The sequence below is a fragment of the Perissodus microlepis genome, chromosome 16 (assembly GCF_051167445.1).
Source record: "Perissodus microlepis isolate ML-2025 ecotype Zambia chromosome 16, ASM5116744v1, whole genome shotgun sequence".
Classification (NCBI taxonomy): domain Eukaryota; kingdom Metazoa; phylum Chordata; class Actinopteri; order Cichliformes; family Cichlidae; genus Perissodus; species Perissodus microlepis.
In genome coordinates, this window is record NC_140476.1 from 7,540,209 (window position 1) to 7,567,776 (window position 27,568).

Consider the following 27,568-nt stretch of genomic DNA (forward strand, 5'->3'; position numbering starts at 1 on the left):
TGTAACATAGCTAGAATAAAACCCAGCTGTAACCCACAGTCCAAAGAGACTCATGTCAGGTTAATTGGTGATTCTAATTTGGTTGTTGGGGAAGATCTAGGATAGAAAAAGCTCTGAAAGTGGCTTTTTCTATCTTAGTGATATTCAGATGTCTGTCAAGTGATAAAAAAGAAATTAATTCATAGGTATCCAAGTTTATGCTTCTTTTGGTTATTGTAAAAATAAATACATTTGTCAAGTACTTTATACTTTAGAGGGTACTACCTGAGCGACAACCTAATTAAAGGTAAATTGAGGTATTTCATATACTCCAGTGACATTACTCTAACTAGTTTACCTCGAGGCATATTCTTCTCGTCTCCTGCCTATTTTTTTTTCATCTTTGACTTTCTGCCAGGACATCGTTCGTTTTCAGAACGTGTTCATTTATTTCACATAAAAAGTGTGTATCTGTGCAACAGAGGGACACACGGGCTTATAAATAGCCTCCTGAAAGGCTGTATTAAGAAGAAAGCCTTCTTTTTCTTTTTTTTTTCCTGAAAGTAAAGGGACAAGGACAAAGACCCAAGAAAGTATCTCCTTTTCTCCTCTAACAGTCTTTTGCATATTTACATCATACCAGGATTTGTGTCAGGCAGTTATGGTGCGGGCCACATGATTTTCCATATTTAAAGTGTGATTTCCAAGATGCCTGCTGCGAGCCTTAAATAGAGTCTCATATTCACAGCGATTGTATCATTGCATATTGTAAAAGTAACAAAAGCATGAAAAGTGTTAGCTACTGACTGAGAATAAGTCAAAGTAAGATGCTGAGCTCTCACTGTGTTCTCTATCTAAATTATTCTGATATTTTACTTTAGGTTTTGCTCATTTACTTGGAACTGGAAATAACAGAAATGGAATTGGACATAGGAGGCAAAGTCATGATTGTTGCTTTGAATTCTTTGTGAATATATTTGATTTTGGGCTCCTTTTAAAAATTTGTTATTATTACAAATGTTTTATATTTTATTTTATTTATTTATAATGACCTCTCTGAATTTTTGATTTTACTTTTTGTTTTTTTCTAGTAATGAGCTTCAGTTCTGCATCCTGTTTTTTTTTTTTTTTTAGCTCATGTCTGTTTGTTTTAGTTCCTTCATTATATGTGTGTATGTGTGGCTGCTTTCACCTGTTTCCCTATTTTGCCCTCGGTATATAAGAAGTCCTGTCTTCCGCTCAGTCTTTACAGTGCCTGTCATTGCTGGCTTCTCTATGTGCTAACTTCTATGATTTTTGCAGGTACAATGGCAATTGTTTTTGCACACATGTTAAAGTCTTAAGATAAAATAAGATGGTTGAGAATAATCTCAGTTTCTAATCAATAAACACAATTATTATATTAAATCATTTATCAATTAACAAGAATTAACTACCCTCTTGTTTTAGAGCTATTAAACCATTATAAGGACAGAATGTCAGCATCTTTTACACTATAACAAATCAGAAAGGATCATGTGACGAACACTCAGGAAAATGATGTATCAGCAGGCAACAGTTCACATCACACGAATCTCTCTCTGTTGGGATGTTTTGATCTCTGTGTTATTGATCATAACCAGCAGTTACACTGAGGCTCTCCTGTTGATTGTGGGAAGATACAGTTGAGCTAAAGTGGATAAAATAGGCAAATCTCTTAATGAATACAAATTATATAAGCCAGCCATGGGGGGCAGCACAAGCCAGTATATTTCTATTGTCGGTCACAAGCCCAGATAAAATCTTTGCCGAATCAAACACCAAGAATGAGATTTCCATAACAGATCAGTTGGGGCCCGGGTTAACAACAACCACCTCCAGTGCTGCTGACCGACAGGGTGCCGGTGGAAACTGTGCTACTGTTCGCCGAAGACAAAAGAAGGGGAGAGGGGGAGGCGTGTTTGGAGGCTGCGAGAGCGAATTAATGTCAGGAGTATGGAGGTGGGAATATTGGCTTTAAATGTAGGGCTACGATTGTTAAAAGGAGACAGCTGACTGATATGATGGAGAGAATGAAGTTAGACGTACTGTGTGTGCAGGAGACCAGGTGGAAATGAAACAAGGCCAGGAGCAACGGAGGTGTGTTCAAGCTGTTATAGTATGGTGTGGATGTGGTTTAGGAAGAGAAATAAAGGAAGAATATATGAACAGTGTTGTGGAAGTGAAGAGGGTGTCAGACAAGATCATGGGTTCGAAGCTGGAAATTGAAGGGGTGGTGTTAAATGTTGTCATCGGTAGGCCCTATATATGTTCCATGTCAGTTAGATGAAAAAAGAGGAATTCCAGATAAGCTGGGCGAAGAGTCTTCTCTCTAGGGAGAGAGTGGTGGTATGAGCACATTTCAGTGGACATGTAAGTGAAGGAAACAGAAGTGATGAGGAGGTGATAGGTAGGCATGGTGTTAGAGAGAAATTCAGCAGGATGCATGGTAGTGGATTTTGTGAAAAGGATGGAAATGCTTGTGGTTAACACATATTTCAGAAAGAGGGAGGAACACAGGGTGAGGAGGGTGTACACAGGTGGACCACATCTTTTGCAGAAGGTTCAGTCTGAAAGACATAGAAGACTGCAAGTTGGTGTCAGGGGAGAATGTAGCTAGGCAGCATTGGATCGTAGTCTGTAGGATGACTGAACATTAAGTGGAGTGAGCGAGTGAAGACAGAAGCAAGGATGTGGAAGTTGAGGAGTGAAAAATGTTGCACAGAGTTCAGAGGAGCTGAGACAGGGTGGCGGGGAAGCGTTACCAGATGAACATGAGAGTACAGCTGAAGTGATTGGAAAAATTGCCAAGAAGGTATTCAGTGTATCCTCTGGAGAGAGGAAAGAAGACAATGAGACTTGGAGGTGGGATGATGAAGTGCAGGAAAGTATTCAGTGAGTGAAGTCAGCAAAGAAAAAGTGGGATAGTCATGGAGATGACTGAAAGCAGACAGCAGTACTGAGAGGCCAGGCATACAACAAAGACACAGGTGGCAGTGAGCTGTATGTGAAACTGAACACTAAAGAAGAAAAGGACTTGTATTGATTGGCTAGGCAGAGAGTTTGAGCTGGAAAGGATGTGCAGCAGGTTAGAGTGATTAGATAGATATATACTAAGAAAAACTTTGAGGAGCTGATAAATGAAGGAAAGGGGAGAGAAAGAAGGACAGACTGAGGAAAGTTGGTGATTCATGAAGTGCAGTGGATTAGTAAAGAAAAAGTGAAGGCAGCTATGAAGGTGTACTCTGGAAAGAAGAGGATTGAACGTTAGTAGAAGTGAGGCAGAATAGATGTGTGTGAATAATAGAGCGAACAGTGAAGCTGCACGGAGTAGAAAAAGTGAAGGTCGATGATTTCACTGTACCTGGACTCAACCATCCAAATCAACAGACAATCTATAAGAGAGGTGAAAAAGAGGGTGCAAGCAGGGTGGAGTGGGTGGAGATGACTGTCAAGGGTGATTTGTGACAGAGGATAAAGGAAGAGTGGAAGAAAAAAATGATAAGATAGTAGTGAGACCTGCTATGTTGTATGTTTTGGAGATGGTGGCACTGACAAAAAAGACAGGTGGTAGAGCTGAAGATGAAGATTTCTATTGGAAGTGACGTGGATGAGATTAGACATGAATACATCAGAGGGACAGCTCAGCCCAAGCGGTAAAATGTGTACAGTGGGTTTAGTGAGAAGGCTTTAACTTTGTCTTTCAGCTTTGTCATCTGCAGTTCAGCTTCCATGAAGAATCCAATTCTTTATAGAATTTTGAGCAAATCTTCAACAGTTATGAAAATAAGTTGGTTTATTAGATTAGCAGCAGGTGATATTTATTCAATACATAACAATGTACAAATTGAAAATTTGCATGAGAACTGCTGAAGTGGTCTGTGTAGTAGTTATGATTACTTATGCTGTGCGTGTAAAATATATATCTCACAACTCTTACAATGGGACGCCAAAATTGTTGAATGGATGTTCGAATCTGTTCTCACAGAACAAAAACAAACCCCGCATGCCCGCATGCCTGCACACGCATAAATTCATACCTTTTATTTGACTTCCTCGACTTGTTATTTATTTATTTACTGAACAAGAACAATGATCTGAATCCTCTTTTAATTAAACTGACTCGACTGTAATTCTAGCTGCCTCTCTTTGGAACAAACACCATCACACTCAATCAATACAGTCAATTATTCATCAGGTCAAGTAGACCACGAAAAATAATCTGTCACATGGGATGTTAGGGAAGCATTGGAGGCATAGCTGAGATAACGCTGCTGCTGATGTTATTCCATGCATGAATTCCAGCAGGACCTGAGGGGTCCAACTGCTGGAAACACTGCAGCGTTCAGGGTGAGTGCAGACTGATAAAAAGTAACTCAGCACTGGGTTATCTTCTAGTTATGTTTTCCTGCAGCTTCTCTTATGGGGGACATAGCATCTGCTCTGAGATTATGTTGACTTTTATTCCTTAGTGTGGATAGCACTGCACAAAAATATGAAAAAAGAAAAGATGCTGACACCATCAGAATTATTTTCTCTCGCTTCACAAAGCTCTGTGAGTGTTGCCTCCCATGATTAGTAAATTGGTCTCCGTGTGCAACATCAGTGGAGTGCCTCATCACAATCTCTGTACTGCACTGATTTTATTCCACACTGTTTTCAACAAGGCCGTGTGTGCATCAAAGCACCAAAGCAGATGATCGCACACCACCCAAACACCTCTCCCTCTGCAGTCCTGCCTTAGCTGTGCACTAACAGAGGATTTTCTATAATCACATCACCTGTCTTTGTAATTGCATGAGGAGCCTTAACTTACTGTATAAATAACAGTGGATTGTTATGACAGAAGAAGGAGAGCACAACAGAGAAGCAGCAGTGAGTCTGCATTTGGTTTTGTGCTGTTAACATTGTTACAGTGACACTTTTTATGATAAGATCCTTGTAGAAGCAGTTCTTGGCACTCAGCAGCCATCTTGGTAACCTCTCCAGGCAGTTTGTTTGGGCTAAGGCCACGCCTTAAGTAAGAGTGGAGAAAGCTACCAACAGAAAAAAACTGCACGTGAAGAATCAGTCAGCAGTCAAACCTGATTACAAAAGCTAAGGTGTTTGGTGGTTTGCACCAAAATTAGGTTTAAAAGTGTTTATTCAGTTCTGACATTACACCAGCACAGGACATCCAAATCCTACCACAGCGACTGAAGGAAATGCCATCTAATTCCTGCTGTTGATACAGGAGTTAGATGATGAAGAAAATTGAATATCTAACAATGATATGTAGATAATGTACTGTATATGTAGAAGCCAATGAACTGCTAGTGATGCGTGGCCCAAACCCAGATAAATGTGGAGGGTTGTGTCATTAAAGGCAAAATCTTCGCTGTTAACCCAAATCCCGACTTATCTGATATGGAAACCTCAGTCTTTATGATTTCTCAAACGCCTTTGGTGCTGCTGGCCAGCAGGGTGCTGATGGAAACTGTGCTATTGTTGGTTGAAAGCAAAGGAGGAGGACACACGAAGGGCACGCAGAAGATTTGTGTGACAGAGGAGAATTCAAGAGATAGGCTGAGATGAAGGCAGATGATCTGCTATGGCGAACCATAAGAGCAGTCAAAAAAAGGGGAAATGCCCACATTGAATGTCAGCTACAGCTCAGCTGAATATATCAGGGCAGCAATGAAAGTGGATAATATGTTTCCTGGTGAGGCTTAGGGACAGGACAGTTACTATCCTTGCCACTATCATATTGATTTTCATGTAGGAGTCTTTGAGATCCTTCTCCCTGCCTTCATCTCCAACTATACTGAGATGAGCAGGTTTCCCACTTCATATAGGGCTACAGACTGACTTTTTTCAACTATGTTCTCTGTCCTATGATATGAGAGAACTCCACACTACTTACTTACTTCTCACTTAGCTCATTGTATTTGCTTAGTATGTTTGTTCTTCATTTGCCAAATGCCAAACCTGTGGCTTGCATAGTCATGTGTTTTAAGTTAAATATATCCACAATTTTAGACTCCCTATCCGCATTGCCGACATGTCCAATAGAAGAATACTCCCTGCCCCATATTTTGTTTGTTAGGGTCTTATGACCCAGGTATAAAGCTTGTTTAGAAGCAGTCAAGACGTCCACAAGGAAAAAAAACGTAAATAAGAGTGATAGAGTAACCCTGCTGTTGCTCCCAGCCTTCCTTCCTCTGAGTTGGAGATAAAAATATCAATGTGTAATACAAAAACATGAACAAACACCACAGGTTATCACTGTGTTTTAGCAGTCCTGCATTTATATGTCCAGTATTCTTCCAGCTGTTGCAGAGTGTGCCCTTTGTAGTTGGCTTTGCTGCACTCGAAAGCCTCAAGACATCTCAGTAATACACCAGAATTCAAGCTTTCAAGGTATGCAAATAGAAGCTATGTCCCAACACCTGCTCAGTTAATACACACACCTTGTTCGAGGCAAACATTGTAGTTTTGAGCCTGATGATGAGACAATACGTAATATTAGAATGCTAATGCTTCCTCTGAGACATTTGATTAAGACCCCTGCCAGCTTCATCAAACACCTGCTAATAAGCTAATTTTTACAGGCTTTACTGTGCACAGATGTGTGTCTGCACACGTGGTTCTGTCAGAGGAGTCAGGCTATTTATAGAGCTGTGAGCTTACTCTCGCCTGGACTCTGACCTTGGCGATAGTGTGACAAATGACAAGCAGCATTTCAGCAGAGGCTGAGCCATTTTAACAATAACAGCAGGTCGGTGCGAGAGAAAAAAAATAACGCCATCTGAACAGGTTTATTTTTGTTTGCCCATGAAATACCATTTCTCACTGCCTCGTGAATCACTGACAGCTACCGCCAAAGCCATGCTGGGGTCCTCAGGCTTAACATCTCAAATTGATCCAACGGGCAACAGGAAACGGCAAGCTTTTACATGTTGTCATCTTATTGTATTCAGCATTATTAGCCCTGCCCTCAAGGACGCTGCCATTGGCCTTTGGTCCGTGCGAGATAATTCTCAATTAGTCACCATCCCCACTATATTGGTTTCACGTGTACAGGGTTGATGACTCGCACAGCCAAGTGCTGAGTTTAGCAATACAGAAGCAGAATAGAGTCAAATTAGTTCCTGGCGAAGCAAGAAAAGTGCTAAAAAGAATGTTGTTTGTATCCTCATGATTCATATATAATATTAAGCAAACATTTTCTGTACTAGTGATGACGTTTCAAAAGAACCGTGAACAGTTTCCACATTATAGTGCACTACTGGTAAAAGGAAAAAGAACAGAACTAAACCACACTGTGGAAGGACAGTTTACTTAAAGAAATCTTTTGTGAAAGACATTTTTTTTTATCACCTCGTATTTCAAGAACCACTCTCACAGTTTTCACCAGTTTGATTATTTTCCTTCCAACAAGGCTGCATGGATAGGTGAAATATGGAGTCTTAACAATTAATAAAGCCTTTGTGAAGCTGTTTCTGTAGCTACGTATAAAATCTATTCATTTAAAATGCTCAGTTGTAGTATGGCATCAATAGAATCGAGTGTCTGCTTAAACTCAAAAAGCCTGAATGTCAGTCAATGAATATAAACATAAAACTCCCAATGGATTCATTAATATATGCTGCTTTTTAATAGAAAAACAATGTTACATTCTACACACTAATGAGCTTTAGAAACCAGCAAATGATTAATGATCTTTTGTTAACTTTACACTATGTATTCTCCCAACTGATTTAATTCACTGTGACTTGTACATAACTGTTCCAAACACATTAAAAAACAAAAACACGCAAACATACACAAGGCCTGCAATTAGCAAAAAATGCCTTTAATTTCAGTTGTGAAACCAAATACTACTGAATGCAATGTTGAATGGTCTTTTCTGTTCTTCTTCGCGTCACTGCAGTAAACTGACATTAAATTAAAGAAACTGCAGTCTTGTGCATCTTCCTCAGTGGCCTGCATGTAACAGTCTCTGGCACATTAAAAACGAATGCAAATAGATGACTCTGCGTATGAAACAAACACAGCCAAGTCATCAGTTACAGCAGTGTAGCTCCAAACTGACTTGGCCTTCATAAGCGTTCAATTAAAGAATTAAACAGCTCCAGCAAAGTGAAATCATTAATGATGAAGTGGAAGAAACCTATTTTTAAAAATGGTTACTCTTGTGTATATACAGGAGTTCAGGCACATCAAGTTCTCCACTGGTTGTCTTCCAAAACCTACGAAAGTCTGAATAATTCAATCCTGTCAATAATGAACCTTGACAATGCTCACTCCAGCATACAGAGATACGTTTTCTTTCTTCTTCTTTTTTTGGCTTCTTCCCTTAGTGGTCACCACAGAGGATCACCTGCCTCGACCTATCCCTAACATCATCCTGTGTGACATCAACCCTCTGCATATCCCGTTTCATTACATCGATTAATAGGAGACAGTTTCATTACACTTTGTTTATATTTGGCTATTAATGATACATCCTTAGCACAAAACCATGTATTATGTAGCAGGAAGTCCAGGTAGAGTATTTCTTTATACTGTATTCACTGAAACTTGAATTATATATTATGATTCAAGTGATTCAAGTGATCAATCTTTTCAGCTGTTTTTTTATTCCCGGGGAGCTGCCACAGTAGATGGATCTGCGGTTTGATTTGGCACTGATTTTACACCGCATGCCTCTGCTGATGCAAACCCTCCCATTTATCTGCGAGTGGGATCAAGGAGTACACTAGCCTGTGATCCCCTGAGGGTGGGCTTCTGCCTGCCCCGGTCTCCAGCTGCGGATCTTACACATGTAAGGCATGTTCACCACTACGCCGCATTTACAATCGTATCATGTCACAGCATGTGAACGGTAGTTTAAGTTGGTTGTTGTTTAGCTTTGACTTTACCCCACCTTTACGTATAAAATAATGGGCAGAAATTAAAAGGCCTTTTGTTGTTGTTGTTGTTTTGTACCATGCTGTCTAAATTATTGTGAGAAAGTGAGAAAGTAGGAGCAAAATAATGGATTTAATGGATTTATTTTGAAGGTTTTTGTGATGTGGTTTTTGTTTGTTGGTGTACAACAAGAGAAAACAGCAGAGATTACTCACTGCGTTTTTTGTCATTATTTTTAGCAGATGTGCTATTATTCGCCAAGTCACACAGTAAACTGTAATTAGCTGCTGCGTTCCTCTGACATTTGTCTTTATGAACAGTAAACAACAATAACTCTCACCAGCTGAGATGCTGTTAATAATTGATAGGATTTCATCTAATTTCAAATTTAGGCTTTATAAAAACAATACCACAAAACTATGAATCACTCATTCTGACAGATATATTGTAAACCAGGAGGATCTCAAACTTTTTGGGCTGAGTAGTAAGTCAATGTCTCTCTATGTGTGGTTGCAATATTTAACACAAATTAGGCTTCTAATCATTTAGACTATTAGATGCTTTGCCTTCTATAGCGTTGTCCGCTTGTGGAGGAATTTGTTCATTGAGCATCAGTGTGCAGCTGAGCATTGGTCATAAGTAGTTCCCATTTACTCCCACGTCCAGTTGCTTCAACTGTTCACCTGAAAACTGAAGATGTTTTATTCAGACGTCCCAGACGTCCAGACGCTTACACCTAGTTTATGGTCACCACAGTGCTGTTGCAAGCCAGCTGGATTATCACTGCAGTCACATTAGCCTTGCTGTAGACTTAAACCTGAACAATAGGTGTTGCTGCTCAGAAAGAAACTATATGGAGATCTAAGAAATTGCAAAAGGGAACCAAAGCAACCACAGACTTCTTCAGCGTTTTCTCCAGAACATCTTGCCTTTCCAGGTTTGTTGTAGGATCTCTCTGTAATCTGACAATCTCTGAGCCCTTGTCCTAAATTAAATGGTGGTAAAAACCAACATGATGGTACATTCAAATGTGAGGATGACAAGAGTGAACATCAACAAGATGTCATTGTACCTGTCCTCGCAACACATCACTGGATTTCATTTAGATTCCACAGAATTGCTAATAATCTCTTCCTGGATGATCTTTTAGATTTTATCACAATCATCAGAGTTTCTTTTAGACCGAATCTATCGCAGAAAGGTGTTGAAGAGTCACGCCTGTTTCATTGATACAAATTGTTTCCTTCTGTGTGTATGCACTTTTTCATATTTGATCCTGTTTTACAGCTATGATGACAACAGTTTCACACACTGCTGTACATCCTCCCCGGTGTGTTTACAGTAAGAAAAACATCAGTGTATCAGAAGTGAAATATAATTAAATCTATGAAGGAGACATTTGACATCCTGTAATAACAGTCATTTTCTTTAGAGATGGGAATAGTCTACTGCGGGGCACATTAGCTTGGAGATTTATAATATACTTTTATATTGTATGAATTTTGCCAAAAGACATTTAATGTTCTTCCTGGCTAATTCTAATCACTGAAGTCAGTGATGCGCAAAAAGAGAGCAATGACTGATTTTATTAGATAAACAAAGGCCTGGAGAGGATTAAATGAAATGCATTCATCTGGATTAGAGCGCTATAGTGGATAAATCTAAGCTCAAACCACCTATAGTACGTGAAGGACACAGGACAATAAAGCTAATTCTATTAATCACCTTTTGCTCTGAATTTTCTGCACACATTTAAATGCAATTTTTTAGTTCATTTACATGGTGGACACTAAAGCCTTTGTCAGCCCCCAGCAGTCAAATCTCCAATCTCAACACAATTAGACACAGCTGACTACATTTCTAGGCACATTACACTCCAGGCTGTGGATAAGACTCAGCCATTTCCTCCCAATTCAGAAACAAAATCTCATTTATCGGGAGAAATAAAAATTGAAAGGAGAGCCTGAATTAAGCAGCAATAGGAAGAGAAGCTCGTCGACAAGGAGCTGAATGCGTCTGGAGCAGGCAGGAAATTGTCTCTTCGTGTAGTTGAAAAGTGGCACTGTGTGGTTTTTATACCTATAGGGTCACATTGGAGGATTCAGCAGGCACTGAGCTATAAAATTGCTAGTTGAGAGGGAATTAGTGGGGATGGAGAGGTGGAGAGGGAAGGACAGCACAGTTGGGAGTTGGATGAAGAGGTGTGCAGCGGCAACTGATTTGATGATCTCACCCTCAGTGATGTTTACAGTGGCTCTCGGCTTGGCAATTAGGATGGCCAATGTCTTGACAACAGAATACAAAGGGCAACGGCCCGCTTTGCCACACAAAGACAAAAATATCCCGTCACAATAAAAATAAAGACAATGCCTACAGTGGAATATAGCAATTACCCTTTTGGGGTATTTTTAATTAGCTTAAACTGTTATCATCATCCTTCCAGACCCTGGAGCTATGTCTCTCTGCTGCCGTAAATGAAACCATTAACTACCTGTTGTCCTAAATGTAGAAAATCTTGAATATATATTTTAACATAATGCACAGCTGACTTAAAAAGTATAAAATACATGTTAATGTTTTCCATTGTGTGAAAATAGAACAGAGCCTAGAAAAGTCCAGACATTTTTCTGGCCCTTCCTGCCTAGGGTTTCTCTATGAACAGACTGGTCAGGTCACTGTTAGGACGACCCTCTGTGATCCTGTGGTTCAACAAACTCCAGCTTTATTGTCTCGGACTGCAGCTGTCAATGTTAGTCCGTGTTCTGGAAGGTGGAGGTTCATTTTGAACTGGAGCTCACTGAGACTGCAGAACAGAAGACAGAGCAGACAATGAAAGTGGTGTTTGTCTACAGGATGAAAGCAGAGGCTATAAGTATACATGGTATTTGTTAATTAATTTAAAGAATCCTGGGCACACATCCTTTCATGCTCACACATATGTGCTGTGTATACACAATCCTCTTCCTTTCTACAGCTACAGATGCAAGTCTATGGGAAGCACTGTGACCTGTTTAGGGTGTGGAACAACTATCAAGCATCCTACACAGCAAACAACATTGTCCTTCATTGTCTTGTCAAACAGCTCACGCAACCATGTTTACCTATCAGGCATTGTTTGTCAGATTTCATAAAGGCTCCCTAAACTGAGTCAGTCCCCATAGACTGCAGCATTAAAATGTCCAACTTCAGAGCAGAAATAAGCATGTTTATAGTTAGCTTAGCTGTGGATCTCATCAGCTAATTGGAGTAATTGAAAGGGACCTTTTGATTGTTGGTGTTTTTTGGAGCATTTTTTATTAACATTATCTACCCACTCAATTCATGTATGCACCTTGCTACTATTAGTCAGCATTTTAGCAACCTCTCATCCAGATATGGACACTTTTAAAGTAAAATCCAAATGCGATGACACAACGCTAAAATCGATACTTCTAGATACGTCTGGTGGCAACACACGGTACCAGGGTAAGCTGCATTTTGGCAGTGTTATGACCCCAAAACACATAGCAAGAAAAATAAAGGAATACAAATAATACACTTTGGGTTGCTGCTACACATTTATGGTGTGGGATAAGATTTAAAAAGATGTAAAACTTCCTGTGTTCACAGTCCTTTATGAGGAGACCATGCTAGTTCCTAGTGTTACAAGTGAGTATCACTGTCTGATGGCCTGACTCTTTCTTCAGAGGTTCTGTTTTCTCACTTCCACTTTACATTATTTCTATCTGCACTGCAGAAAGAAAGCAGTCATAATTCATTCTCCCACACGAGGTCACTTTTTAAAGAAAAGTCTTTGGAGAATTTAAAAAAAAAGGCTCTAAAGTCATTTCTGTTTTTTAACTAGTTATATTGAAACAGCAGCTTTTGTTATTTAATTTAATGATGACACAGGGGTGCAGTGTCACTTCATAGCACAAAAGTCTTGGGTTTGAATGGATGGGCCAGCTGAGTCCCTTGCATGAAGCTCCCTCTGGCTTCCTCTCACAGCCCAAACAGATGCTTGTTAGGTTAACGGGTGATTCTAAATTATCTGTAGGTGTGAATGATCGTCTGTCTGTCTGTTACAGTCCTGTGATTAACTGCCAACTTCTTCAAGGTGAACCCCTTCTCACCATCTAATGCTCCAAATGTCTCCAGCAGTGTTTGTGCTAAGTTTCACTTTATTTCCATCCATCCACTTTCTTAACCCCTTATTCAGTCCAGAATCATGAGGGTTTTGGAGCTTATCCCAGCTGTCACAGGGCAAGATGCTCTTCTTAGTTTTTCACTTGTAACCCGTGTAAGTTCTTTTAAGCAATAAGCAGCTCGGTTATGTTTAGGAAAAGAGTTCTTTGGGTTAAATACTGTCCTTTAAAACATCTACCAGACAAACCTGGCCACAGCATTACCCATGACAGAAAAAGGGACCTCTACACGAATGGATGAGGCCCATCTCACTGTTGTAATAATCTGTGCATCCTCCACCAATGGACATCTTAATTTTAGAAACTACAGATTTCATAAAATAGCTTCTGAAGCTGAAAAATGTATTGCATCAGCAATCATTGTAGCTAATACTGGTTATACTGGTAATGCTGGTTGTTAATAAACACTATCCCCCCCACACCCCACCCCTGCCCACTCACCTTGCCAATCTGAGCCATGGTCTAAGTAACCCTCATCACCCAGGCCACTCACACACAGACTCTATACCCAGACCAAGTTCTTTGCACTACTTCCAATCACTTTGTTCTCCAGTGCGTGCATTTCTCTTGTTTTGTATACATTTCTCCTGTTGTTTTACTATTTATATTTTATTCCTGCACAGTTGGCATGGAGCACCCATAACTTCTTTGTACATGTACAATGACAATAAACAGATATTCTATTCTATTACTTTCTAGCACAGTGGTTTAACACAAAGACCCGGTGTCTGTAATTGTCAACAAATCACAAGATCATCATCAGTCCCACAGAGTGTGAGCTCAGGCTCAGCTGTTTCCTAGAACAGCTGTAGTTTTTAGCTAATTTTGCCCAAACTGGTGTGAGTAGTGCACTGTGGGGGGCTATGTTTCGCTACAGATTAATCCTGATTTAATGGTCTCATATTTACAGCAGCAGCACGGTGAGCTATAGTGCCCATGTTAATCATAATGAATAAACACATCACCCAGTACAACAGTGAGGCACGCTGATGTGGTTTTAATAGGAAAAAGATGTATCAGACTCTGGAGACTCGCATATGCACACACAATTGCTAGTGTATTACAGTCACTGTTGTTTTTGATGTTCCATATAGGGTTTATGAACAGCAAGCGAGTTCCCTGCCTCGAATAACACCATTTAACTTCAAAGACAACTATGTGATATGACTGCAGTTAATTGCATCTTTGGATGTCAGTGACATCTTGAATCATGAAATGGCAGCTTGAAAAACAAGCCAAAAAAAAGAGTGTGACAGATGTCTGTCTGAGTAAGTGAGCTGTGAAAACTCCAAGGTTGACAGAAAAAAATGTTTGTGACTTACTGTAGCTCGCTATCAAGGTTAGTACAAGATTTCTCGACAGGAATCTATGGCAGAGAATGGATTTACAGCACTGCTGTGTATTTTAGCAGACTTCACAAACTGAGATTTACTCTTTAAGTCTGTGGATGGTTCGATGAATTAACACAGCATGCTCATTGTTTAAGGGTTCGGCATGGTTACAGTTTGTGGTGGCGTCTAAATCCGTGCAGAAAGGAAGAACTGATGTGCATTTTAGGTAAGCCAAGCAAAGCCCTAACCAGTGATTTTTTAATCTAGTGTGTGTGTGTGTGTGTGTGTGAGAGAGAGAAAGAGACACCGTGTATGTGTGTGTGGCTTTAATTGTGTTGTTTTTCTTCTCTCGAGTTAATTACTGTGACAAAGGTGAAAGTCACTCTCCATAAAATTCTGTGTTTCAGCTACAGGTGTCACGATTATTATGTATTGACGGTAACTGTGATATTTAGAAATGAAATATTGATAATGTGTCAGTACTGCTCATATGATAATATTGAGTGAGCTTTTTTGTTTTTTGATACTTTTTTAGGGAGGTGCAAGCTGACATGAAAGAAAACAGGTGCACTTGATTTATAATAACAAAAGACAAAAGGTCAGAAAAAAAAGAAGCAATCATTTCATCCTGATAATAAAATGTCATGAATTACCCATCACTATAAACTTAATGGACTCCTCTCTATTAAAACATGAACAACAAAAAAAGAAAAATAAATTTAAAGTGAGTCAGAAGACAGAGGAATCGGCACAGTTGCAGGACTTGGAGCATTTATCAGGTTTTTTTCGACTGCTGCTTGGAGCTTGAACTTCTTGTCCTGAAATCTGTTGTTTTCTAAAACAGCTGCAGAGATTGGTTTTTCACAACAATGTTAGCATGACTCAATAGCCACAAAATACAGCAGGTTGAAATAAACTGAAAATCTTTCTTTTAGTCGTTTAGAGTTCTGCTTCTGTTACAAAATGTCACATCACCCTTTACCTGGTCTTAGTGTTCACTGCACTTCACACTGTACAGGTCTGTACACTTTCCTCTCATCCATGTCCAGTGAACATACAACGGAGAGTCGATAAATAGATGCAGTGGTCTATCTATGTATCAGTAGAGTGCTATCAATATCACCGGCCTTTCAGATGAGGCTTTGATTATCTAGCCCAGAGAGTGAAATCGATCTGCGACTGCCCTCAGTGCTTACTATAAGTCCTGGAAGTGCAGAAAACCTTGTTTGCCAGAAAATACTCCTGCACTTCATCTGAGCTGGGCTGATGAACTAGTGCTGAGGAAAAAGCCCGACAGGAGCCAGCCAGTCAATATTAATGAGAACAAAATTAAGGAAGGAATCTAAAATTAATTTCTGTAGTTTGGTGTTAAAAAGAAATGAGACTGCTGGAATGTTTGACAGCATTCGACAACATCCACAGAGAGCCAAGTCCAGGTTGACACAGAGGCTTCCTGCACTGGTGACAACTGTTCTCAGACATGACAACACAAAGTAGAAAGATAAGGTTCTGCTAACAGCCCAGCTTCACTTTCTCATTCAAATATTTCAACATCAGGCACTGGCTGATCATCTCTTCTTGATGTCTACTCTTCGTATTGTGGCTTTGCAATATGTCACTCATGTTGCACACAGGAAAATTTCTAAACAATGACGTATCAACTATGTGGCCTAAAGCCTCACTCTCATAGGTCTAGAGCAGGGGTGGGCAACTCCAGGCCTCGAGGGCCAGTGTCCCTGCAGGTTTTAGATGTGTCCTTGAACCAACACAGCTGATTTAAATGGCTAAATTAGCTCCTCAACATGTCCTGAAGTTCTCCAGAGGCCTGGTAACGAACTAATCATGTGATTCAGGTGTGTTGATCCAAGGTGAGATCTAAAACCTGCAGGACACCGGCCCTCGAGGCCTGGAATTGCCCACCCCTGGTCTAGAGACTGTTTGGTGACCCCTAGCAACTTCTGATCACTTGAGATAAATATATATTCCACAAGCAGTTTCCTGCTGGAGGTTGCTGTATTTTGTCAAATGAAATCAGTTGCACCAAAAAAACCCTTGTGATTGCTTTTGTTGCTGGCAGGTTGCCACAGGTGTTGCTAGTTTATACAGCAGATACTTGCAGGTGTTGTGAAACTGTGAAATGTGCAATGCGTGCAAGTAACAAATTTCAAAAGGTGCTAGTTTTACTTTACTTACAATTTGGTGTTGCACTATCATTTGGCAAGTATTTTGCATGGAAGATGTCTGCAAAAACTCACAAAAAGATCGCGGCTGTTGCAACCGTCTAGCTACCAAAGCAATCGCAAGAAAGTTTTCTCTGCAATATATACCTCTTTACAACAGTCGCTCTTTATCAATCATTCAGTCCGGGATTGCAAATCTTTCCCAGCAAGTGATTGTTACCAGGTGGCTGCTGACTGGTCTTGAGGCCTGTGTGACTAGAGCCAGAGTAAAACAAGTTCAAGTATCTTCCTTAATGTTGCTTCATTTATTACTAACACATTAAATTGGAGGTGTCTCCAGTTCCAGTTATGTAGCCTAACTTGACATATATAAAACATTCCAGCTTATGAGAGAGGAAAAGGGACTCAGATGTGTGACCTGTGCTCTGGAGTCCACTTCTTATCACACTGAGCCAACTGACTAAAACAGTGAAAAAAGGAATATAGCGCTTGACTCCAGACAAGAAATGTAACCAGGCAAAAGACAAAGAGATACAATTTCCACAATGTAGACTCTTGAGTTTGTCTTCTTTATGGCAACAATCTAAACAACAATCCTTGCTTTGTAAGAAACAGTCTGATGTGACCACTGTTGTTTTGCTGTTTTTGCCATCATTCCATGATATTTAAACCATGTTTGCTGGGAGAGAATACACAAGAAAGAAAGAGTTTGCATGAGAGAGTGTGTGTCTCCCAGGACATTTGTTGTTGTAATTACTTCTTTTGTTGCCTCTGTTGTTCAGAAGACAATCCTCTGGTTCACTCTCAAGTGAGATTGGTCCACATGCCCAGCACCACAATTATGGTTTGACCAGCTCAGGCAAATTTACTGCATCTCAATTAGAGCGGAGAAAAAGTTGCCTGGGGTGATTTTAAAATTTTAGGGCTTTTTTTAAGCCGGTGAAGAAAAAACACACATCTACATCCAACTTTGCATTCATAAAATATCAGGTAAAGGTGACTTCGTGGTGGCTGTGATGTGTGCTTTACCTGCAACTACCCATTCACTCACAAGCTACCCTGTTATCACACACACAGGTAGAAGGTCTGACTGTTTCCTCTTCCTAATTCCTGCTATCTCGGGTTCGACGGCAGCCTGTCCCCTTGTCTGTGTCACAACTGATGACTCAAACTCTGTAATTGCCTTTTAATCCTTTCGAGGATGGAACATGTGTCAGCTTCAGCTAATTCAGGGCACCGGTCGCCTCGGGATACAGAGACAAGCTTATGACAGGAAGGTGGTGAGTGTAAGTCAGCACACAGGCTGGGACACTTTGCAGTGCTTCTGATTATGCAATGTTCAAAAAATAGCAGCTCTTCCTCTCTGTCCATTCGATTTGAGATTGAACAGCATGCGCTGAATACAAATTCAGCCCAAAAGATGGAAAAATGTGATGCAAAACTCAAGCACTGCCAGCCAACCTGACGCCAACCCAATGCAGAAATGGGCTGAACATTTATTTACCCATTTATATAATTGATATTTATATACCCATTTATACAAAATGACATCTTGCATTTAAATCATATTAACAATAAACCTAATATGAAGCAGCAGCTTGCAGCCTCTTCTCCTAATATTCTGTTTTGTTATGCCTTTTTTTCCCCTTTTGTTGAATCCATTTAATTTACCCACAAAGACAAAAATAAGATAATCCAAAGTCAACATTTAACAGTAACTAAGTATTTGGTTTTGCTTATATTTTCACATATTTTATTTTATATATCTGATAAAAACATTATTTCTCTCAACATAAGGCCGCACCTTGGAAGCCCAAAGGTTAACACGCATACTTTATAACCCCACAGGGAGCAGACCTTTGCTTGTCTGTGTAGGTTCTCAGTCATCCAGTCATGGCAGTCTAAGGAGCTTAGAAAGAAAACGACTGGAGTTCTTTAAATTTTGTGAAGATGTTTCACCTCGCATCCAAGAGGCTTCTTCCCTTCTGGGCACCGGTGACCTCAGGAACTGATGAAGCCTCTCTCCAAGCTCCTTAGATCACCTTTGTTTTATTTTTTTCTCTGCAGTTATTATCACATAAGAGGCAAATAAAAAAGTGAATTTTCACTAATGTTGGTGCTACATGTGACACTTGATGAGTCAGGTAGGAATGTCATTCCAAGGAAAAACACCATTAGCTGTGTCTTTCATTGGTTCATAGGTTATCCAAACATGATGCACAAGTTTTATGGCAAAAGTTGTCACATATGAGCGCTTGTGAAGAATTCCTTCTTATTACAGTTTTTCAGGGTGAAAGGGCAAATTATAAGTAGCACAAAGAAAAAAAGCAAAGTCGCTGATGCGAAAGCATTCCTTCTGCAAATCTCTGTAACAAAATTATCTTTATGGGAGGCTAAAAATTAGCTGGACACTAAGCAGTAAATGAAAAACTTCTGTTTGCAGACACAGTGTTTTACTGTAAGTTCATCATTATACAAAACTAACATTGTTTTCACGTTATCGTTGATAAAAAAACGGTCCCTTTCCTCACACTCCTGAACATACTAACACATCTTCTTTTCACTTCATTTCATCTCACACATCATCATCTTCCACGTGATCCTCTTTAAATCCATTTGTCATTTACACCTATGCTCAAAGTTCCCTTGCAACCTGTTCTTTTTTGTTCTTCCCTCTCTCAGTAACTGTCTCTGAGGCCACTGAAGCAGCAGCAGCAGTGTCCAGGACATTTTCTCCATTAGTGTGAATTACAGTTTCCCGGGCCACCGGATCACAGCGTGTGCAAGCACACCTCTTAATCACAATAGGGTAGGCATCCTTTTCTCCTAACGCTTGCCTCTAGTCCCAGTCACAGACAGCAACGGCTCCATTAACAAAGCCGAGGGGAACACTCTGTCTGGCCAGGTGCTGAGTCTATACACCCCACTGACTGCACAGAGTCTGAGCTGGCCACAGGGTCGCAATGAGAGGTCAACCTCTCAGTCAGCCTGTATTGTGTGTGTGGTTAAAGGAGGCAGCACAGCGTGAGATCAGCCAATGTCAAATGAGTCAGTTTGTTCTAAGATTGCAGTGAAACTAAAGAGGGATTGGCCACACTGTATGGTTTCACTGCCAAGACTGCTCCACTGCTCCCGTTCACAGTTGGCTGACTGCATGTATTCTCTTTAAAGCAAAGCAAAAATAGTTAAGATGTTCTGCCTATAACGCTTTTTATGACTATCAAGGTCAATCACTAAAAACATTTATTTATACAGTCATTATAGTCAGTGTATCATGTGCACCTGAACAAATCACCAGTCCAGAACATAAAATGATCACCATAGGACAAACAATTTCCAGTGTATAAGCTGCCAGCCTTTGAAACAGCACACAGAGGAAAAACACATAAAAATGAAGAAAAACAGAGTTGTCTCAAATCCCAGTGAACTGCTTTGTTTTCGGTCTTAACAGTCAGCATAAGAACGGCTCGTCACAACAGCACATAATGGCTTAGAGAGCCAGCATATCAGTCAGCATCTTAAAACACTTTAGTCCAGACCAAAGAATTCTGGACCATAAGGGGGGTCCTTCAGGAGTTGAATACCTTCTTTTTTTTTCTTTTTTGCATTTGAGCTGCTAATAGGAACTCTGATGAGATATAACAGCCAGCCAGTCGCTGATAATTCAATGTCACCTCATGTTTTACTTTCTTCCAATCCTGCTTTCATTTTCTCTCTGTGTTGCTTCACTGTGGCTTTGGTTTAAAATATGCAAGCTGAAAGGAATTGCAAGCTAATATTTTTCTGATGAGTGAAAAATCACATGCATAGTGCTTCTCTCATTGGCTACAGGCTCAGTAAAGCCTTCCCTTGATTCATTTCCCTGTGTTTTGTTCCAGTGTTAATGAAAATGCTAAAAGCTGCAGTGTGCATTGCTAATTTTGGACTGGTCACAGTACACCTATGTCATGCTTATGATGGGAAAGTAATTACTCTAAGGGAATTAAAAAAATAAAAATAAAAATGGAGTTCTAAGAACTAAAAAAATGTCTCTTGTTTCAGCTGTGTTGACACAGAAGTAGGAGGGGGCAAACTCTAACAGTTACCAGGAATAGCAGAAGGTCCTGCAGTCTGAAATTTAGCTGTAGCCCATTCTCCTTAAAATGGGGAAGAACAGAATGGGTTATATTGTTTCATTTTGGGGTTTTTGTTTGTTTGTTTCTTCATACACACATTCTCCTTTTTGAAAACCTGATTCCTACATTAACGTTAACAGCATTGGAAAGCATTTGAGAAAATTCATAGAATTTAAGCCAAAGTCAAAACCTCTCTAAAGTCAGCTTTATTATTTGCATTTTATCACATACACTAAGTTGCAGTCTGTAACAGGGACAATAGTTGCTACTACCTACACACACCAATAACCATACATCAAAATGACTAGCTGGATTATTAACATGCCAAGAACTATAATATATATCCACTTTATTGTAGGAGAAACCGAAATCTGTCAGAATCCTTTAAAAGCGACTATGTGTCCTTGGAAACAACAAAACATCGACACATCAGTCATGTCTGTGAAAACACACATGAAGAATGAGATGATGTCTTTTCCCAGGTATTTTTTTTCTTCATGTATCTGAATTTTGAAAACTTTTATTTGGCTTTTTGCACAGATGGATATTTAAGAGAAGGGTCAGATTTTTGGTTATAGAGGTATTTTTGTGGTTCTTGCAGATTGCTGCAAATTGTTGGATGATGGAGGAAAAAAAACAAGCTGGCTGCCATCCTTCTGGACAAAATAATAGATATCTTAAAAAAGCAAGTGAAAAGCTGGAGAGTTTTATGGATTTGTGTCACACAGTTCCCACCAGTGTTATTTGTGTGGCTAGTTGTGGGGTTTTTTCTTTTACTTTTTTCTGTTTTTTGTCAGAATGACAAAACCACAAAAAAGAAAGAGAAAAAAATGCTTTTAATGCAACAACAATGGACTCAACTGTGGTAAAGAGAAGCAGAGTATGAAAAGAGAATTGCCGGTCCTCCACTTTGCATTTAAAAAACAGCTTAGGGCCCACTTTTCTCCTTCACCCATTATTTAGAGACACCTTCGTCTTTTCCCCTTTTGTAATTCTCTCAGCATCTTCATGCAACTTTGATGAAGAGTTACCCTGTTAAGAGCCTGCCAAAGAGCTATACATACTCACTGTGGGTTGACAGCGCCTGGGACAGTAATAGCTTTGGCTCAGCTAAGGCACTACTCTCACCCCCAATGCTTGCAAACATGACGCCGGCCTGCTGCACAAATCTTATGCAATAGCTCCCAACACAGAGTGCTCGAAAAACTCACAGAGTGTTTTCAAACTTCACTTCACTGACATTTTTGCTCACAATACCATCACTTGACTTTGTGATTCTTACACACTTATATGTTCATGCTGTTGCTGCTTTGAAGTCACCACTATGTTACTGAATGCTTTTAAACACACCAGAAATGCCTTCATAAAAGCACCAACACAGTCAGCTTGCCTGCAGGCTTAACAACTTCTGGCATTTATGAACATATGGTACACAATATCATCCCTAATCAAATGAGTAGTCAGTGCTCACACATGAAATCAACAACATGACTTTGAATTAGCCTGAGAGCCCTACTGAGTAGTATCCACTGCGCTTTAAGTATAGAGGATGGAGCAAAGAAAACTGTGAGCTGTCATACTTCACCAACATCTCATGAGGCCTTCTAATATTTCAGGCACAGAAACTCAATTATGAGGCCGAGGTTTTGATTTCTTAGAATAATAGGACTACATGACTGAATTCAATTAAGAGCACCCAGAATATATTTGGACCTCTCAGAGGAAAGCCCGGGGTGAAACAGATGGAATTTGCATCATTCATAGAACTGTTCATTTGTTTTAATTGAAAAGCAAACTGATGGATGAATAGAAAACTGATGGTGACCATTAATTGAAGCTGATTGAGCCTCAGCAGTTTGGCGCAAACCCACGTGCGTGGTTGTCAAGTTGCAGTCTTGATCTTATTGCCCTGAAAAAAAAAGCATTGCAGTGCGCAACGCCACCTGTGTGAAGGTGCCAAACCGAGAACGTTTAACCCCTGCAGGCTAATGAGCTGATGAGAACATCAGGTAGAGCTGATGTGCGTCTTGCAGGTAGAAAAAGGAGCACATTGCGCCCTTTTCCCCACCCTTATAAAGTGATTTTCCAGGACTGTTCTCTTTCAAGGTGTCGGGGGCAGCTGACAGGAGGCAACGGCTGAATTACAATGCGCCCAAGCTGCAGTGCTCCTCTCTCAATCTCTCCCCCTTCACTGACAGCGCGTGTGCCCACGGCGTTCAAGCTTTCTGTGACCCAGTCCTGACAGTTGACAATAAGCTCCGCGCACAGCTGGCGACGACACGATTAATTCGATGCTGCTACGTACAGCACCCAACTTGAATGAGCCCCTTCGCACTGGAGCCACAGCCTCATTATCTGCACAGAAAGCTGATGCTGCTTGATAGGGGGAGCCGAGCGGCCACTGAATTTTTACACATTTCACTTAGTGGATGTGGCCACAGCGGTGGCCTCTCAGCAGACCTTAAACCCTAAAGCTAGAACAGGCTGCGGAACAGGTTATCCCGCAGAGTTTAACATAAAGCACAAGGGTAAAGTGGAAGTCAAAAGAAAAAGCCAGTTGCCCACCTCATCCTGCTGCGGTTGATTCTGTCTCTGATTCGGCTGCTCCTTGGTAGCTGTCATTGTAAAACTCCTCGGAAGGGAAAACTTGGTCGAATCCTAAAGAAAAGCGGACAGAATCCCGTTTTCGGCGCAAAATAAGTCTGATGAGAGAGGCGGGGAGGGCAAGGCGCCGTCTTGTCAACTGCGGAATCTTAAACAGGAGTGGTGGAGCGAAGGGACGAATCCGTCACGATTGAATATGTGCGAGGTCTTGGCAAGCGTGTGACGAGAAGCCAACGCAGCCCTGTGCGTTCACATCAACCCCCCTCCGGGAAAAGGGAGGAGAGTTTCGGACACGCTCGTTTGCTGAAGCGAGAAAGACGGAGTGTTCTCACATTTTACCAGCCTGACACTTCTCCGGGGTGTCTGGTCTCTCTCGCTGTCTACTCTCAGTGATGCTGGTATTTTGGAGGATATAGCCCAAGACGGAGTGGAGGAGGGGAAGGAGGGGGAGGGTGTTCAAGTGGTCTTGTGATGGTTTCCGGGGAGGGATGCTTTTGCAGGACCCAAGTTTCAAAAAAAAAAAAAAAAGACAAAAAGACAGTGCGAGCTGTTTCGGCTGACGTGTTAGCGTCATGTGCTGAAAGGTGCACACAGGAGCTGTCCGCGGTGCTGAAAGCCTTCCTCTTCTTTACTGTTGTGGGCGCGCGTAACACCGACCAACCTCTGCTTGTTATCGTGCATTAAACACCGGCCATGGGCTCAGGGAGACGGCCGCTTTCCAGCCGCAGAAACCCGCTGCTTTTGTTATACGGGAGCCTTTCAGATGGCGGCGAGCGAGGAGCTTAAATGGTCAATAAAGGGAGGATTGAGCGTGGCTCACAAAAACCTCGCCGCCGGTTGTTAAAATACGCGCAGGGCACGGAAACGATCGCGTCGGTGTTTGGAGTACTTAGCGGAGAAATGACACCTGTGAACCCGCCGCTGTATCAAGCTCACCGCGGGGCTTATGAGAGAGCGAGGTCTGCTTCTGTGGTTAGACGCTCAACTTTATGGAAGCCAGGCAGGCAGAATGAGAGGCGGTGATATTAAGGCTCATATCTCTAACGCCTGCGCCAGACAAAGATCAATAGTTTATATCTGCGTTTGACTGTTGCTGAATTACTAAGCTTGTTAGGGATTGTGAGGTGAAATAACTCTCACGCACTCTGACATCTACCAGACTGCGGGCAATGGGTGGGAGGGAAGATGTCATGTGCTTCAGTACTGAAAGAAGTCTTTAATCAAACAAGTAATATAAACAGGAATTTCAATCAAATATATCGACTAAAGCTATTAAGCATCAAGGCACAGGCTAAGAAAAGACGAGTAAGCTGTAAATCACTCCATTTCATCTTTAAAAGTGTTTAGATATTTTCCTGTTTTTTCTTGGTTTCAATCACAGTTAATAAGCTCGTGTGTGTGTGTGTGTGTGTGTGTGTGTGTGTGGCTGACTATTCCCCTTCCACCTACCACCATATGTTGTAGTTTGTGGCGATCTGAATAGTTTAAATCCCAAAACAATAACGGTGCTAAAAGTAGATTTAACATAGGACCCTGGCTTCAGTCCATCTTCACCGATAGTGATTTTTATAAGCTGCTTTGAGGGGTTGATTTTTTTTTTTAACCACACATACTTCTTCAAAGGCAATCAAACTTCACCTTTTTCTAGCATTTTGTGAATATTTTTTGTTTGTTGTTTCCATTTTTCACAGCTTTGATGTAAACTCAAAATTAAGCTCCAACAATGACGGAGACATGTGTGCATGGTGCTCTAATCATATCCCTGCTTTCACTCATTGACAGCTCGACATTCTCCAGGGACACGCCTCCAGATGTTCAAGCATTCCTCTCAGACCTGCAGCAGTTTGAAACTGGCCCCGCATTACTGATTACCCTTCAAACTGTTTTCTATTCCACAGTTTCAAAAGAAAACTCACGGGAGACTAAAACGAATCATCAAAATGAATCAAAATATACTGATATATACTAAATACACTGCACTATATACTCCCCATTCTTTTTCCAAAAGAGATTCCTGCATTTGGTGTTTAAATGGGTTTTTTTTTTAAGTCTTATTCTGATGTGATCGTGAAAGCCGTCATCATTTTCATAAAATTATTTGGTGACCTGCTGTGGAAGAGTCTGTACTCAGATGTCTTTCATCTTTCATTTGTTATCCGTCTGTAGAACCGCAGAGATGATATATCATTGGACAGGAGTGGAGTGGAATATAGCAGTGTTGAAAAAGTGGTCTGTTTGTATTATAATAAAGACACAAATCGATCTGCGTGCTCTATTTTGTGGACAGGAGTAATCAATCCACTTTGAAGTGGAAGTCAGTCCAAGTCAGCCTTCAGTTCCACATAGTGCAGCTACTGCAGCAATAGTATTAAGAGAAGCAAAATTGATCATTTACTTATCTTTTTTCCTAAGAAAACAACAAAAACGTTCTGATATGTTTTTTTGTCTTATATAATGTAAACCCTATAGAGTGTAAATACATAAATACAATTTCCACATTTAGATTTCTTTGTAAATTCTCTTGTTATCTCAGAAAGGTCTGGATTAACCTGTTGTTTTCCAGCTTTAAGCACGGCAGATCTGAACAGCACATCAATCAATTTTCCTGTAGACTCCTGTTGGAGCATAGGTCCACAACAACACCACGCCAGCGGACTCTGTTCTGGGAAGCAGGGAGCAGCACATATATGACCTCAAATTTTTAAAAATTAAATACATTTCTGGACAACAGAAATGTATTTGTCCTCTTGCCCCTGACTATTCCCCTTCCACCTACCACCATATGTTGTAGTTTGTGGCGATCTGAATAGTTTAGATCCCCAAACAATAACAGTGCTAAAAGTAGATTTAACATAGGACCCTGGCTTCAGTCCATCTTCACCGATAGTGATTTTTATCATCTGCTTTGAGGGGTTGATTTTTTTTTTTTACCACACATACTTCTTCAAAATGTCTTTACAATTTTAAACAGTTTGTTTTGAATTTAATTGTTTCCACATTCCAGGATAGTTCCACGTTTAGTGAAGACCCCAGAATTTTGAAAATGTTGGAAATGTTACATCCACTTATTCATAAGAATTGCCAGGAAGTCGGGTGAAAAATCACAGTCCAACACTAATTGTGAACTTGTGTCTTGAGCTTCAGTCCTTTCAGCTCTGCACTCTACACCAGTTAAAGTGGACTTTGTGGGGAAACAGATTTCAACATTCACTTGAGAAACCATTCATAAAACACTGACAGTGTTGTTAATTGGCATTCCATTAGTACTGTTCTTATATTACAATCACATTTCTGACTGACAGACTGCTGATGAATCTGCTTATCTCAGTCAAAACATCAGCATCTTCTTCAGCTGATAAAGAGTTCAGGAAACAAGCCTGACACTTATGTGTACTGCTGGCTAACAAAGCCTAGGGGAGCAAACTTTACTCCCACCTCTAGTATCACAGACCTCCAAAAACAAATGGAGGTGGAAACTGAAATCAGCTTGGTTACTAATGTAGGTTGTAAGCTAGCAACACTTGCAAAAGCTTACAATCCTGTACCACCCTCAAAAATACTAAAACTCCTAAAATGCTGTGTATAGTTCTTAATACAGACACATGAAGCCCACAATTAGGAAAAAGCAAAAGCCTGACGGGGTGAATATTCCTAATTCAGGTTGATATGCTATGATTAGCAAATCCCTGCTCGGGGAGACGTTTAGCAATACTCATTTTCTTCCCTGTCACCACACATCTGTCCACTCAGGTTATTAGCTGGCAGGGAAAAACCCAAATGTCCTGGGGCCAGCAGTGGACTATTTTGGCCCCTGACATTCTGGAAGAGTTGCTTTCTAAGTGTAAAAGTCCAAACAGGGCATAGAATGTGGAATTTGCTTTTCAGAAAGAAGAACTTGGATTCACTTCCATCTCCAGCACAGTGACAACACAGAGTAAATCCCCTGTCAAATATCTCAAGGAACTGGGAGAAATGCCAGCAGAAGACCTTCACACTCGCATCGAGGGCAGACTAAACATATCTCTCGCCCAAAACAGCGACGCTCAAATATTGACATGTTCTGTTTGAGCAGCTCTACCTTCAGAATGTCAGAGACGTGAAATTAATGTAAAGTAAACATGCAGCGTAACAAACGTACAAACAGCGTCGGGCGGTCATCTGTGATGGTTGACAAAGGTTTCTGGGTCTGAAAAGAATTTGACATGATAATCATAAAATTTTAAAAAATCTGTTTCTTTTTTTGTGGGTGTGTTGAGTGCATTAGT

The 27,568-nt window shown here is 40.6% G+C and overlaps 1 protein-coding gene across 2 annotated transcripts in view; it reads right to left on the minus strand.

The window, feature by feature from the left end:
- LOC146370363 (inactive dipeptidyl peptidase 10-like) overlaps positions 1 to 27,568 on the minus strand; it is a 248,284-nt gene that overhangs the window by 119,722 nt on the left and 100,994 nt on the right. Inside the window, exon 1 of one of the 2 annotated variants that reach the window (XM_084954817.1) lies at positions 23,265 to 23,759. The exons of the other annotated variant lie outside the window; for it this stretch is intronic. Coding sequence (XP_084810943.1) covers positions 23,265 to 23,321 — 57 coding nt within the window. The 5' untranslated portion in view covers positions 23,322 to 23,759. Of the gene's footprint in view, positions 1 to 23,264; positions 23,760 to 27,568 lie in introns of those variants that run through there. 2 annotated transcript variants of the gene reach the window in all.